Raw genomic sequence first — 13,104 nt, 5'->3', positions numbered from 1 at the left:
AATAAACTAGATTTAGTAAAAATAAAAAATAATTAGAAAATACTAAATTAATTTATAGATCCCTATCTACATTAACAATATTCAAATAAAATACATGAAATTAACATTTTACAATTATAGTATAGATATCATTATTTGGAATACTCTTACGTGAAAAGGATCTATCTAATATATGGACCAATATTTTGTAGAAAGGATATAAATCTAATCTAATATGAACCAATTATAGGTATAATTTTAGAATATCATGCATTAGGTGGAAAGGATCAATGTAATATGGACTAAATTTTGGTATATCATTTTGGAACATTGTTATGCAAAAAATTGTTCAAAGGTGGATCATAACAACAAAATAAATTAATAAATAGAAATAGAGAGAGATTTTAAAATTTGGGATTGGGGAAATAGAGAGATTTTAATTTTTTGTCACGAATTTTTATCAGGTAGATCTAATACGAACTTCTATATAAGATTTAAAATCGGAATATCCTTATTCTCTTGGTGCTCGGGTCTCGAACCGAGTTTCTCTAGGCTGTGGAACAAGTCCTCAACAAAGGGACCTCTCGATAGACAGGCGGAATATCCTTATTATTCTTTATCAAAAAAAAAAAAAGGAATATCGTTATTATTTTTAATAAATTTTATTTTTTATCAAAAATTGTAAGAGTCTACTTTAAGAATTAAGAAATAGTACTGTAAAAATGCTCCTCATTCCTTATTTTGGGGATTGTTCTTTCTTTATCTCATCTTTCTTTATCTCCATTTTCAGAGGTCTTCACAGTTTATTTATCTGGGTGTCTATCAACATTAAAAAATATATTAAATTTTTATTATTTTCAATCTAAACTAGTTGTATAAAATGTTAAATTTTAATCATATAAAACAAATAAAAAAGTAAGACATTATTGTGTATCCTTCTAAGAATGGGATTAGAAGTGAACCGTCCACTACGTAGTATCTGTTTTTGGATTTTTTCATTGGTGTTCCGCTTATAACGACACCTTTATTTTGTAGTTCAGCTTTTTCCGATCTCTATTCGTTTTGTCAGAGACCGATTATTAATAATAGTATATTTTCCATTAAAAAAAGACATTATTGTGTATCTTGTGGAAAAAAAAAATCACATATAAACAAAATATATATATATATATATATATATATATATATATATATATATATATATATATATATATATAATACAAGAATATACACATATTAATTTATTTTAATAAAATATTTGGCGATGGAGTCTCTGTGGGGCGGTGGATAAAATATCATCCTTATTGGGGTGGAAAAAAATTCGCAATCAGATTCCCAAATGGGACAATCCTCGCGAGGATTTCCATTTATAGATACAATTGACATCATTGGCGGAGTTTTTAAGTGGCAAAGGAGTTATGGCTGATACCCATTGTTTTTAGTAAATGTAATACTTGTGAAGAAGTCTTACATCGGTTGCGAGATGACTTGAATATTTGTTTATAAAGAAGAGATAATCATCACCTTACAAGCCGGTTTTGTAGGGTTGAGTTATCAGTCTCAATTCTAAGAACGGTATCAAAGCCTCTCCACGATATGCAGCTATCAGGTTTCAGATCGGGTCATCCACCATTTATATCCGCGCTCCAAGGGCAGTAGCGCTCGACACGAAGGGGTGTGTTAAGAAGTCTCACATTGGTTGCGAGCTTGCTTGAATATGTGTTTATAAAGTAAAAACAATCTTCACCTTACAAGCCGATTTTGTAGGATTGAATTTGGTCCAACTCTCACTAAGATACTATATAACATATTTTTAACATTTTACACCTCTACGACAGTGACAAGCTATGTTTTTAACCGAGCAAGTTGCGAATTCAACACTCTTAACATTGATATTTTTGCAACTTTATATTTTCTTGTGCAAGATATAAATTAAAGTCTATCCAAATGCAAGCACCTTTATATTTTTTTGGGCAATATACAAATTAAAGTCTCAAAATGCAAGTTTGGGATTAAAAGTCTTAAAATTGAAATAAAACATTTGGATAATACTCATAAATAAATTATAAATTTTTCTGCACACATTTCACCTAAATTGATCAATTCTCATTGTAGATTAGAGAGTAAATTACATGCACATGTATTATCTAAATCAAACAATTATTTATCAAATCAAAAAGAGCTCCTAAATCACCCTTAAAAGGCCATAGATTCAAACTAAAGTGTTTACCTAAAATTGCAAGAAACTATATAGAAAATCCAAACATGCACTCTCAAAACAAATAATGTAATGATTATTCAAATCCAAATATATCTTGTAAACTAAAGAACCTAGCTTTGTAACAACAACCTTCATTTTACCATGCAAATTTGAGAAGAGGAGAATTCAGATAAACCTTTTGTAATTTGTGTCTTTTTGTATCACATCACTTTGGATTGAAATCTTGTTCTTTATTGGATGTATTTTCTCTGCTGCTTGGTAGAAACTTGGGAGTACTCATCATAGCCAAACTAAAGGAAGGATTATTAAGAGAATTATTCAATGGATTTTGAGAATTTGATGAACTCAACATCTGATGATAATGAAGACTGTTGATTTCTCTTTGATGTTGATGATGATGATCCATCTCCATTGCATTAACATTTGAAGAAAAATATGATTGAGATGTTCCTAACAACATTTGAGAAGAATTTCCAGTTGATAAAGATAACATTGGTGGCAAAGATGTAATTGCATTACCATCATGTTGGTTTGTAATTAAACCAATATTACCTCCCAATTGAGAAGAATTAACAACATCATTAGAAGAAGCTCCTCCCCAATTGTAATTAGTACCAAGTGGCATAGTATTTAACAAACCAAGAAATGAAGGGTGATTTGGTCTTTGTAACAAATTATTATTATTTTGCAAAACAATTGCACTAGGACTAGTACCTTCAATATTGCTTCCTTGCTTGTTATTTTCCTCTTCTTGAGTACTTCTATTCATCCAATAATTTGGTTTTTCACTAACCATTTCTCTTGAAACTTCTTTAGGGTTTAATTTCCAACTAGAATTTTGACTTGAAGTTGAACCTTCCCAATGAATATTGTTGTTCCTATTGAAATTCAACAATTGTTGATGAAGATGAGAAGTGTTGGTGCTGGTTTCATTAGAAGATGGAAAACCAAAATTGAAATTTGTTCCAATAGGTGGAAAATTAGGAAGTGGTGGAAGTTGATCAATTTCTTGTTTAGCTGCATTAAGTAACCAATCAACAACTTTGCTAGGTTGATTAAGCCCTAATCTATCTTGTAGATCATAAAGTTGAATAGCTGTTGGAACTGAAAGCCTTACTCTTCTATCTCTTAATCCTCTTATTGTGCAAACTTTGCTATGTCTATCTTTTCCACCAAAGGCTCTTGATACTCTAACAATTCTTGGATCTTTCAATCTTGGCCATTGTGATGAAGATGAAGCTAAGGAACTTGATGATGGTGAAGCTTTTTCTTTTTCATGTTGATCATTTGAATTATGAGGAACTTCTTGTTTCAATGGAAATTCAGCTTCTTTTGAATTCTTATTCATCTTATAATGTCTTTCATTGTTGGTTGCAAGGTGGAAAATTTTGTCCTTCCACTTTTTAATTGTTCAATTTCTGTTACACACCATCAACAATAAAAATAATAAGAAATAGTAAGCTAGAACATAAATATAATTTATTATTATAAAATATGTAAATAAACTATCAATTCATTGAGAAGATTAAATATTACTTAAAAACATAAAGGGGGTAATTGACTCTACTTCATTAAATCTTATAAAATAATCTAATGCATAAAATAAATAGCATAAATGTTTCAAAAAATAAATAAATAAATAGCATAAATCATTGAAACATAACTATATGCTACATACAACTCACATACAAAAATGAGAGATCTAGTGTTTAAATCTGAGACATTGCAGATATTTAGCTTAACAATTTCGACATTTTTTCAGTTGAGCTACGACTTTGCATCAACAACTTTAATTTCATTTAATAGGGGAAAACCAAAATTAAAGTAAAAAAGGGATAGGGGTAACAACTAACAATTGTGTACCTATTTAGCAAAAATTAGAGTAAAACATGTTAATTAAAGTTAAAAACACAACTACAAACCCTAGTTAGTTATTATAGTTGAAAGGATAATATATATCTACCTAACTCATATATATGAAGAAACTATATATAACACTATTTGATACCATATGCACCTTATAAGTTTGAAGGATGAAATTTGCACGGTTCTTTTGGATAAGAAGAGCAAAATTTGAAGTTTTCAAGCATAGTTTGGATTTGTTTGCTATGTAAACTGTTGGTGATGAAGTTGAGTTGAGGCTTCAAGGTTGGAAAAGGAAGATGCTGGAATTGAATGAAACCATGCCGCACTGAAAGATAAAGGAATGGTGCATGTGTTGCCACATGGCACATATCCCTATTGGTCAAATGAATATGGTAGTCTACATCTTATCATTTTATGGTCAGTCATAATGGGCAATCATTTCATTCATAATTAAAATTTGGCCGGTTGAACATAATATCTCATTCAATTTAAATTCTTAACACTAACGCACCTATTTCACTTTGAACATTAAGAGCAACTGCATAAGATAAGAGATAAAATATGATAGAGACATTTTTTTAAAAAAATTTCATATTTGGTTCTAGGACCGATTAATTCAAGGAGTTCAATCCCACCGTCCACTTGCTGGGGTCCAATTTAAACCCAGAGTTTTTTTTGAAAAATGTTAAACGGTGTTCTCAGACACTCTTTAAACATCTTAAATAGTAGATTTTTGTTAAAATTTTATGAAAATGTGTGAAGTTAACGCATTGAAAATTAAAATATTTCATTTTTTAAATAAATTATTTTTTAAAAAAGAATGGTTAAAGAATGCCCCGAAGACCCTGCTTAGCAAGACCCTTATTTTTTTTAATGGTGCAACACTCTTAAAATTTGATTACAATATTTGCAGCAGTGTGGAAAATTAAACAACTTTGACCAACATTTGATGATCAATTATTTTGATGTAAAACTTCTTTTTTAAGCAAGCAGGGAAAAGAAAAAAAAAAAAAAAAGCAATGGTACAAACATATACAGAAAAAAAAAATCGTAAAACGACAAACTAACCTTACCCATGACTCATGAGAGAAAAGGAAAAGAAGGAAAAATAGAACTAATCTTTAGACAAATATAGTAAGGACTCTATACACCACTTGCACTCATGGTACAAACATGGACCACTCCTAACTAGTAATCATTTCCCGCTCAAACACCTTACTATGCTCCACAAGAGACCTTACAAGAAAATAAAAATTACATCCTCGATACATTTTGATACGGTGAAACTTTTATCTTGTAATTTTTAGATAAAAACTATGACTTCCCCTATTTCTATTACGAGCGGGGTATCCACTCTAATTGATGCTGAAATGGGTAGAGTTTGTTGGGAGTGTCGTGTTGGGTGTCGATGGTTACGAAGTACAAGAGAGAAAAAAAAAAGTCAAGATCAGGAGTATACTTCTTTTAACAATGTTGCTATATATGTATAGCGAGAAAGTTTCTAACGAAAGGATCACGAAATAGAAACTAACCAATGAAAATTAAGATATTAGTGGAATTCATGGGATACTGGTTAAAAAAAATGTGAAAGTCAACAAGTAGTTACTAAGTGGAATACATGTGGCGATCCCATTCGTCAGCTTCTCATTCGCCATGAATAATATTTTTCTTTTTCAATATGCGTTTACTAAAATAAACTGACATTGTCCAAATAATAATAATAATAATAATAATAATAATAATAATAATAATGTGATGAAATAGTTGTGATCATAGAAGACATTTTTGGGGTATTTGATGTTTTGAAAAGTGGAAAATTGATCTTTCTAGCTAATAGACATTTAATATCTCTTGGTTGTTTAACTAATATACTATCTTATACTAGCACTCATCTTAGCATGACACAATTTTATTTGAAAGAGTATGATGTGGTTGTCCACTTGTATATGTTTGGGTGTTATTCATAAACTGTCACTAATAGTATCTTATTAGTTACATAGGGGTGAAAATCAGATGAACACATGCAGTAAACAACCCTTAAAAGGGGACCATTTTTACACACTTCGAAAAGCGGCTAGAATACACTTTATCAACATCTACAAAAGGTTTTACTACAACTGAGCGCATCACATGCTTTCAAAGAAAATACACTACCTTTACTTTTAGATCACCAAACCCTTTGTCAACTACTATTAGTATTTAGGAGGGAGTCACATTAATTAGATGCAAAGGCAACAATTTTTTTTTTTTTTAGGATTTGTTATACTATAGTTTTTCTCTTTTTGGTAGATAGATAAAATGATAAGATGTCATGCACAAGACAACCCATTGAACCCAACCAAGACCCAATTCACCCTTAACGTGAAGAGAAAGCTGTCATGCACAAGAAAAAGGTCGGAGGCTGAAAGTTAACTAACCATAGGCAAAGCCATACCAGACAACTTTCTCCATATAACGCTCGAATGACTCTAGCATAGAATCGATTCCACCTCCCACTGATAAAAAGAGCATAGATGACTCGTGTTCTTGCCAAGATATTATTTAATTTCCACGAAGTGAGTATTATCATTTATCCACCGGCTGCTCAACAGAAAAGAACCTCCTAGAGAAAAATATAACATCATTGTGGCATTTTCGAATAGACCAAACAATATCATGTCAAACTAGAGCTAAACTAAACCTAATTAACTCTCCTACCATCGCCTAAGCCCATGAAAGCGTCAAAATGACTAAACAAGTCACTTGAAGATACAAACACCCACCCTAACCATCTAGACATACTCAACCACACTGACGTCGATACCACACAACTAAGAAACAAGTGAACAAATGACTCCCCAGAGAAACCACCTGACGGGCACCTTAACCCAACCAAATTGACTAGCACGCCCTATATGTCTAAAGAGGTTATGAAGAGTCAAAATCCTATGTTTGAAGGAACTTCCTCGAGAAAACAAAGACTCTAAGAGGTTCTCACGATTTCACAATCTAGCTAGAGTATTTACCTCTATCGAAGAGGGGAAAGAGATAAAAATAAAAAACACGCAAAGGTGTGATATCACATGGAAAGGATTTAGAAGTTAAAATTCATATTTTATATATATTTTTTATGCAATTCATATTTTATATAAGATTATATTAATTAACTAATACAGTATGTTTTTATTATGATGAAAATTTTGATTTCAAATATAATCACTCCTTTTTTTATCTGTTTAATTTTAAAATATATATGTTAGAAAATATAAAAAAAAATATAAAAAATCACATACAATATCCATATTTTAACATTAAAAAATGTTTTATAGCTACAATATGGAGAAAGGAAAGCAATAGGGTAGGGACCAATTATGTTATGGTATCTATCTTTTTTAATAAACTTCTCTCCACTGAGAAGAATTAGGACCACACAACTTTTGCAGAGAGATATGCATGGGGGGCAACTTGAAGCTTTTGTACTGTGAGCTTGACCCTCCCTCACAAGAGTTTTTCATCGCATGATTAATGACGCATGCATATGCTTTCTTCAAGACAAAGTCAGTTAAATCATGTGTATATGTTGCAGACACAACACAAACGTCATTTTTCTTTTATGTTCTTAATTTGGCAAAGACAGCAAGTATATTTGAGAAATTATATTGTTCTTATGTATATAATTACCATTCTGTTTTTGTTTTCTTACTTTTACTTTCTCCTTTTTCATTAATAATTTCAAATTACCATTGTCTATTGTTCAGTCAATTTGGAATATATAAGCGAAGAAAAAACTATCTAAATTTTCTTTATTTCCTTTTGTTTAGCGGGGGGATCCACACCGAGCAAACAAATAATTGAAATCATCTTAAAAATATGAGAAACAACAGTTCTGAATTAACATTTAACTTGTTCCTTTTTTATTTTCAATTTCTAATCGAAAAAATTTGTTTTTTTATTTGACCAAAAAAAAAACACGACGAGTAGGAAACTCCCAAAACATTAGTGGTCAACAACTCTTGGACTAATGTATGAGTATGTTTCTTAGCAATATAATTAGCTAAAGAGCAACACAACGTAGCTAGAGGATCGGCAACCTTATTAACCTCCTTATAAATATGGTTGATTTGAACATGTCAATTCATTGAGATAAAGAGGAAATTTTGATCATACTATTCCATTTATTTGTTCTCTATTATATAATTACTTTACCAATATTTTATACTTTCATTAATGAAGAGGAAAATCAAGTAAATTGATAAGTGACTCGATACAAGATGTGTCCATTACTCCTTATAAAAAAATCACAATTTAAAACCCAATGAATATTGACCTTAAATAGTGGGAGAAGGGGATTTCACCCTTTTGTTGTGTGGACACTAGTCAGGACACCTATGCCTGATGCTGTAAAAAAGTCTGTCGATTTTAAACCTTTGTAATTATTACACCTATTTTCTAACATTTGTAAGCTCTGAATTGATAGGAATGTCGTATTTTATTTTCAGGGGTCGGGATTCGACCCCGAACATCCCACTAATCTATCTTTAAAGATGAAATTTCTAGTCACTAGATTACCTAAAAAAAATGTATTACCGGTGTACATTTACTCACAGTTAGTAAGTTCAATGACTTTAAAACAATTATATACTGTATATGAAATTCTTGAATACTAGCTAGAAACAAAACTTCTCACCATTTTAGCATAACTTGAAAAGTAATAGAATAAAAATATCTAGAATATAACCCATCAAAAAAAAATATCTAGAATATATAATATTCCAAAAGAGACAATTTTCTATTGTTTTGATGAAAGGAAAAAAAAAGTGACCCTAGCATCTTTCAGGTCCATAAAAAGTAAAAGAAGAAAGTAGCCCTTTTTCGGAAAACCCTAAACATATTGCTTTATGTTGAAGAAGAACAATATATCAACACCATTGAAGGTTAAATCACTACACTAAGATTGCATAAACATTTCTAAGCCAGTGGTAAATATATTTAAATGTGAAAAAAAATTCTAACACTAAGAAGAAAGTAAAATGATATGATAACACTTCTTGCATGAATTGTAAAGAAAATTTCAAGAATTAAATAAGTAATAAACAAATTAAAAAAAAAAACCACAAACCAATAATTTTGCTTAAGGGTATAAAAGGCTATCAAATTTTGCATTCCATAAAGCTGAATATTCATTTTATAGTACACCTTGTTAAGTGTTATATACTTTGAATAAAACACAAAATAATACAGCAAAAGTGGGAAGAATCAAGAAGAAAAGAAGAAGGAATATATAATATGAACAAAAGCAAAAGAATGAAGACGAAAGAAAGACAAAAAACAGATCATAAATACTCCTTAGTCCTTTCTGAAAGGTAAAAGGAAAAGAAATGATAGATCATATACATTTTTTTTTAAAATCTGTCTCAGAAGTTTCTTTTCCTTTGTTTTCATCTTGTTGATACTAGTAACACATAGAGTTGAAGAATAAAATTGAAGAAAAAATAAAGAAAAGTTGCAACTAGAGGAAGAGACTCTGAACAAGTACTAAGACATAATCTGAAAAACTGACTAATTAACTGCATGGGCTGTAGGGTCAGAAAGGTAACTAACATGTTACATACATATGACAACACATTATGGTCCAACAAAAATGGTCCCATGAATAAAAGCCCTAGCTTATTCACCTTGTGACTAATCAATTTTACTTTTTTGAATAGTTACCATAATATGCAGCTGAAGAAAGCAGAGATAACAGTTGTAGTGTCTCCAATATTTTTGCATTTTGTTATTTGTTTTGTTAAGTTTTATTTGTTATTTTGTAGGTGTGAATTATGGGAATTGGATTTCCTGTTGTAATCGCGTCATGTAGAGCTGTCAAAACGGGCGGCCCGGCCCGAAGGGCTTCGGGCCGGCTCGGTCGAACTTCGGGTTTTGTCAGGTCGGACTAAAAAACTCGGATAAAAAATGGGCTATAAAAATTAGTGCCTGAGCCCGGCCCGGTAGGGGTTGTCGGGCTTTCGGGCCGGTCCATTTTTTTATGTTTTTTTTTTACTTTTTAGTGTTAAACTCAACATAATAAATAACTAAAAACTATTACGTTGTGTTGTGCATACCAAAATTGGACATTCAAATTAACTACTACATTATGTTAATCATTACTCTTATATTATACATATACTATATAGGATTAAAAATTCTCGCGCGCCCTATTTTTACTCATCTGCTACTTACGAGTTTCTCACGTCCCCACTTTTTACTCATCTGCTACATACGAGTTTTTGTGCGCCCTATTTTTACTCAACCGCTACCTACGAGTTTCTGACGCGCCATATTTTTACCCATCCGCTACTTAAGTAGTAAAAATGATAAATTTGAGAAAAAAAACACCGTCCGCTACTTAAGTAGCGGATGATATTTGATACACTCGTAGAACGACAAAAGAAACACTTATAATACAATCTACATTTGAATCATCCAAAACAAGTTACTTATAGTATTTATTTTGAAAAAAAATTATTTTAATTTATTCGGGCTTGCGGGCCGCCCGCGGCCCATTCGGGCTAGCCCATATATTAAATGGGCTTTATCGGGTCGGGCTAAAAAGCCCGGAAACAATTCGGGCTAGAGTTTTCAAGGCTCAAGCCCGGAAAAAAATCGGACTTGGCATGCCGGCCCATTTTGACAGCTCTAGCGTCACGCAGTTGCAGCTCTCAATCGTCCGATTTAAATTGACGGTTGAGATCATTTTACTCTATACTTCAATTGTGTAATCTTGACCGTCTGATCTCAAATCAACAACTGATCCTCAATTATGTAGATTGACAAAAATTAAATGAATTTTTTAATAGATTCTTTCTAGTGATGGTAATCTGATTCAAACCACTAAATGTAGGTATGTCTTTTAGTCGTTATTCGAATTTGTGAAAATTTGTTATACAAGAAAGGATCAAGAATAAGCGGTTTAGTTCGTGATGTTTTTAGCATTGTTGTTGTGTCATAGTTTGTGGTGTGTGGAATTTGTTGACGGAAAATTGGTAGGTTTAGGAATTGTAGATGTGGTGGTGAGCAATTTCAGAGTAGGTGAGTTTCGAATTCAAGGATGAACATAGATGAAAAGAATCTATGGTTGCTATAGCTAGCTATGTTGGGCTTGATTGTCAAGTCTCACATTGTCTAGTTTACTAAATAAAGAAGGAGGTTGAAAAATAACGCTATAGGAGAAGTCACACATCGCCTAGAGTGGTGAATCAAATGGGAAAATCAAGGTTATATATTGGACTTAAGTTCTTTGTTTTTAGATGCACTAGTCAGTAGCACTTTAAGCTTATATGTGACTTTTTTATTTTTCTCGTGTACTTTTTTATAAGAGTGTTGTGAGATGTAGTTAGATATTTGCTTTGGAGAGTGTGAGTGTACTGGGGGTCGTGGGATGGTTAAGGGTAGTCTATTATGTGTTGTAACAATTTTCACATAGTGTTATTCTCTGTTTGCTGGTTTTGACACGATCGTGGTTTTTTCTCTGGTTTTGGAGTTTCCACGTTAAATTTTTGTGTTGTTGATTGTTTTATTTTATTTTCTCTATGTATGTTTTTCTCAACAACTGGTATCAGAGCTCTTGATTTGATTCAGGGAAAGAGAGTTATGCTGTGAAGTTTAGGTTAGAGAAAATTGATGTTTGCCTTGTGAAAAATCAAGTCAATGATGTGTTAATGCAATCAGGGTTACACAAAGTGTTCTGGGCATGAGGTTGTCCAGGTGGAGCAGTATGTGTCTTTATGGTATTTTCGCTATACCATGCAAAAGGACAAGTTATTGCTAAGGGATTCAGAACAATACACGGGCATTGGTTGGCATTGATGCAAGGTGTGTGGTGAGTTCTTCTCGATGACTGATGAACTTCTGAAAAAGCCAACATGGAAGTTGCACCATAAATTTTCAGCAAGGTTTCGGGATGTTGAAATTCTTGGAATGGTTTAATTCTAAGTGAAGAAAATTCATGGGATGGTTTAGTTCCAAGTGTAGTGTACTTTTTATGGTAGAGTATAATAATTTAATTTGCCAGTATAAACAATGAAAATTATGACTGTCGGTGAAGACAATGATTGTCGGTATAGACAATGGAAGCAGAAAATAATGATTGTCAGTGTAAATAATGAAGATTGAAGATGAAACTCTAACAATCAAGGTGGAGATTGTTGGGCTTGATTGTCAAGTCCCACATCGTCTAGTTTCTTGAATAAAGAAAGAGGTTGAAAAATAGCTATTGGAGAAGTCCCGCATCGCTTAGAGTGGTGAATCAAGGGGAAAATCAAGACTATATATTGGACTTAAGTTCTTTGTTTTTAGATGCACCGGTCAATAACACTTTAAGCTTATATTTGACTTTTTTATTTTTCTCTTATATTCTTTTATTAGAGTGTTGTGAAATGTAGTTAGATATTTGTTTTGGAGAGTGTGGGTGTACTGGGTGGCCGTGGGATTGTTGAGGGTAGTCTATTATGTGTTGTAACAATTTTCACAGTGTTATTCTCTGGTTGTTGGTTTTGACAACTACCGTGATTTTTTTCTCCGGTTTTCGAGTTTCCACATTATATTATTATTTTCTTTTATTTTCTCCATGACTGTTTTTCCCAACAAGTTAGTGCGTGCATTTTAGATAAAAATATAATATTCGAGTCACTTATATAATTATTCTTAAACTCAATATGAATGATGCTTCCGTGCTCCTGATGACCCCATTAAGCTACTTGAGTTAGGATTCAATCCTAAAATTTTAAGAAAGCAAAGAAAATTATGATGCAAATTGAGTTCTGTAATTGGGTGAGAAAGCGATCGATTACAATGAAACAACACCTGCCAAACCTCTTCCGCTAAAGACACACCGCCACTTCAATCATATGTCTCAAGAATGGCTGTCTTTATCACTAAGAATGCATACGCCCTAAATTCATAGATTATAGGGAAGTATGCCAAAAAGGAAATTAATGAAAATTAATCATATATATTTGAAAAATTGTGGGTATACTTCTACGATGTAGCAATTGAACTACAAATTTTGGCTGAGATGA

General features: G+C 31.9%; 1 protein-coding gene across 2 annotated transcripts; it reads right to left on the bottom strand.

Annotated features, from left to right (window-relative positions):
* Positions 1–2,063: 2,063 nt before the first annotated feature.
* Positions 2,064–4,579, bottom strand: LOC123892568 (transcription factor TCP17-like). Of its 2 annotated transcripts, none has more exons than XM_045942378.1 (2): positions 4,218–4,579; positions 2,064–3,618 (listed from the first exon to the last, which is right to left on the bottom strand). In XM_045942378.1, the coding sequence occupies exon 2, from the start codon at positions 3,546–3,548 to the stop codon at positions 2,406–2,408; it is 1,143 nt and encodes a 380-aa protein (XP_045798334.1). In that variant the 5' UTR covers positions 3,549–3,618; positions 4,218–4,579; the 3' UTR covers positions 2,064–2,405. The 2 variants fall into 2 exon arrangements, with proteins under 2 accessions (XP_045798334.1, XP_045798335.1); XM_045942379.1 differs by having other exon boundaries at positions 4,164–4,520.
* Between the last annotated feature and the right edge of the window lie 8,525 nt (positions 4,580–13,104).

This window comes from Trifolium pratense, linkage group LG6 (assembly GCF_020283565.1).
Source record: "Trifolium pratense cultivar HEN17-A07 linkage group LG6, ARS_RC_1.1, whole genome shotgun sequence".
NCBI classification, from domain to species: Eukaryota; Viridiplantae; Streptophyta; class Magnoliopsida; order Fabales; family Fabaceae; genus Trifolium; species Trifolium pratense.
The sequence above is the reverse complement of the archived record's forward strand: the minus strand, read 5'-3'. Positions and strand labels throughout refer to the sequence as shown.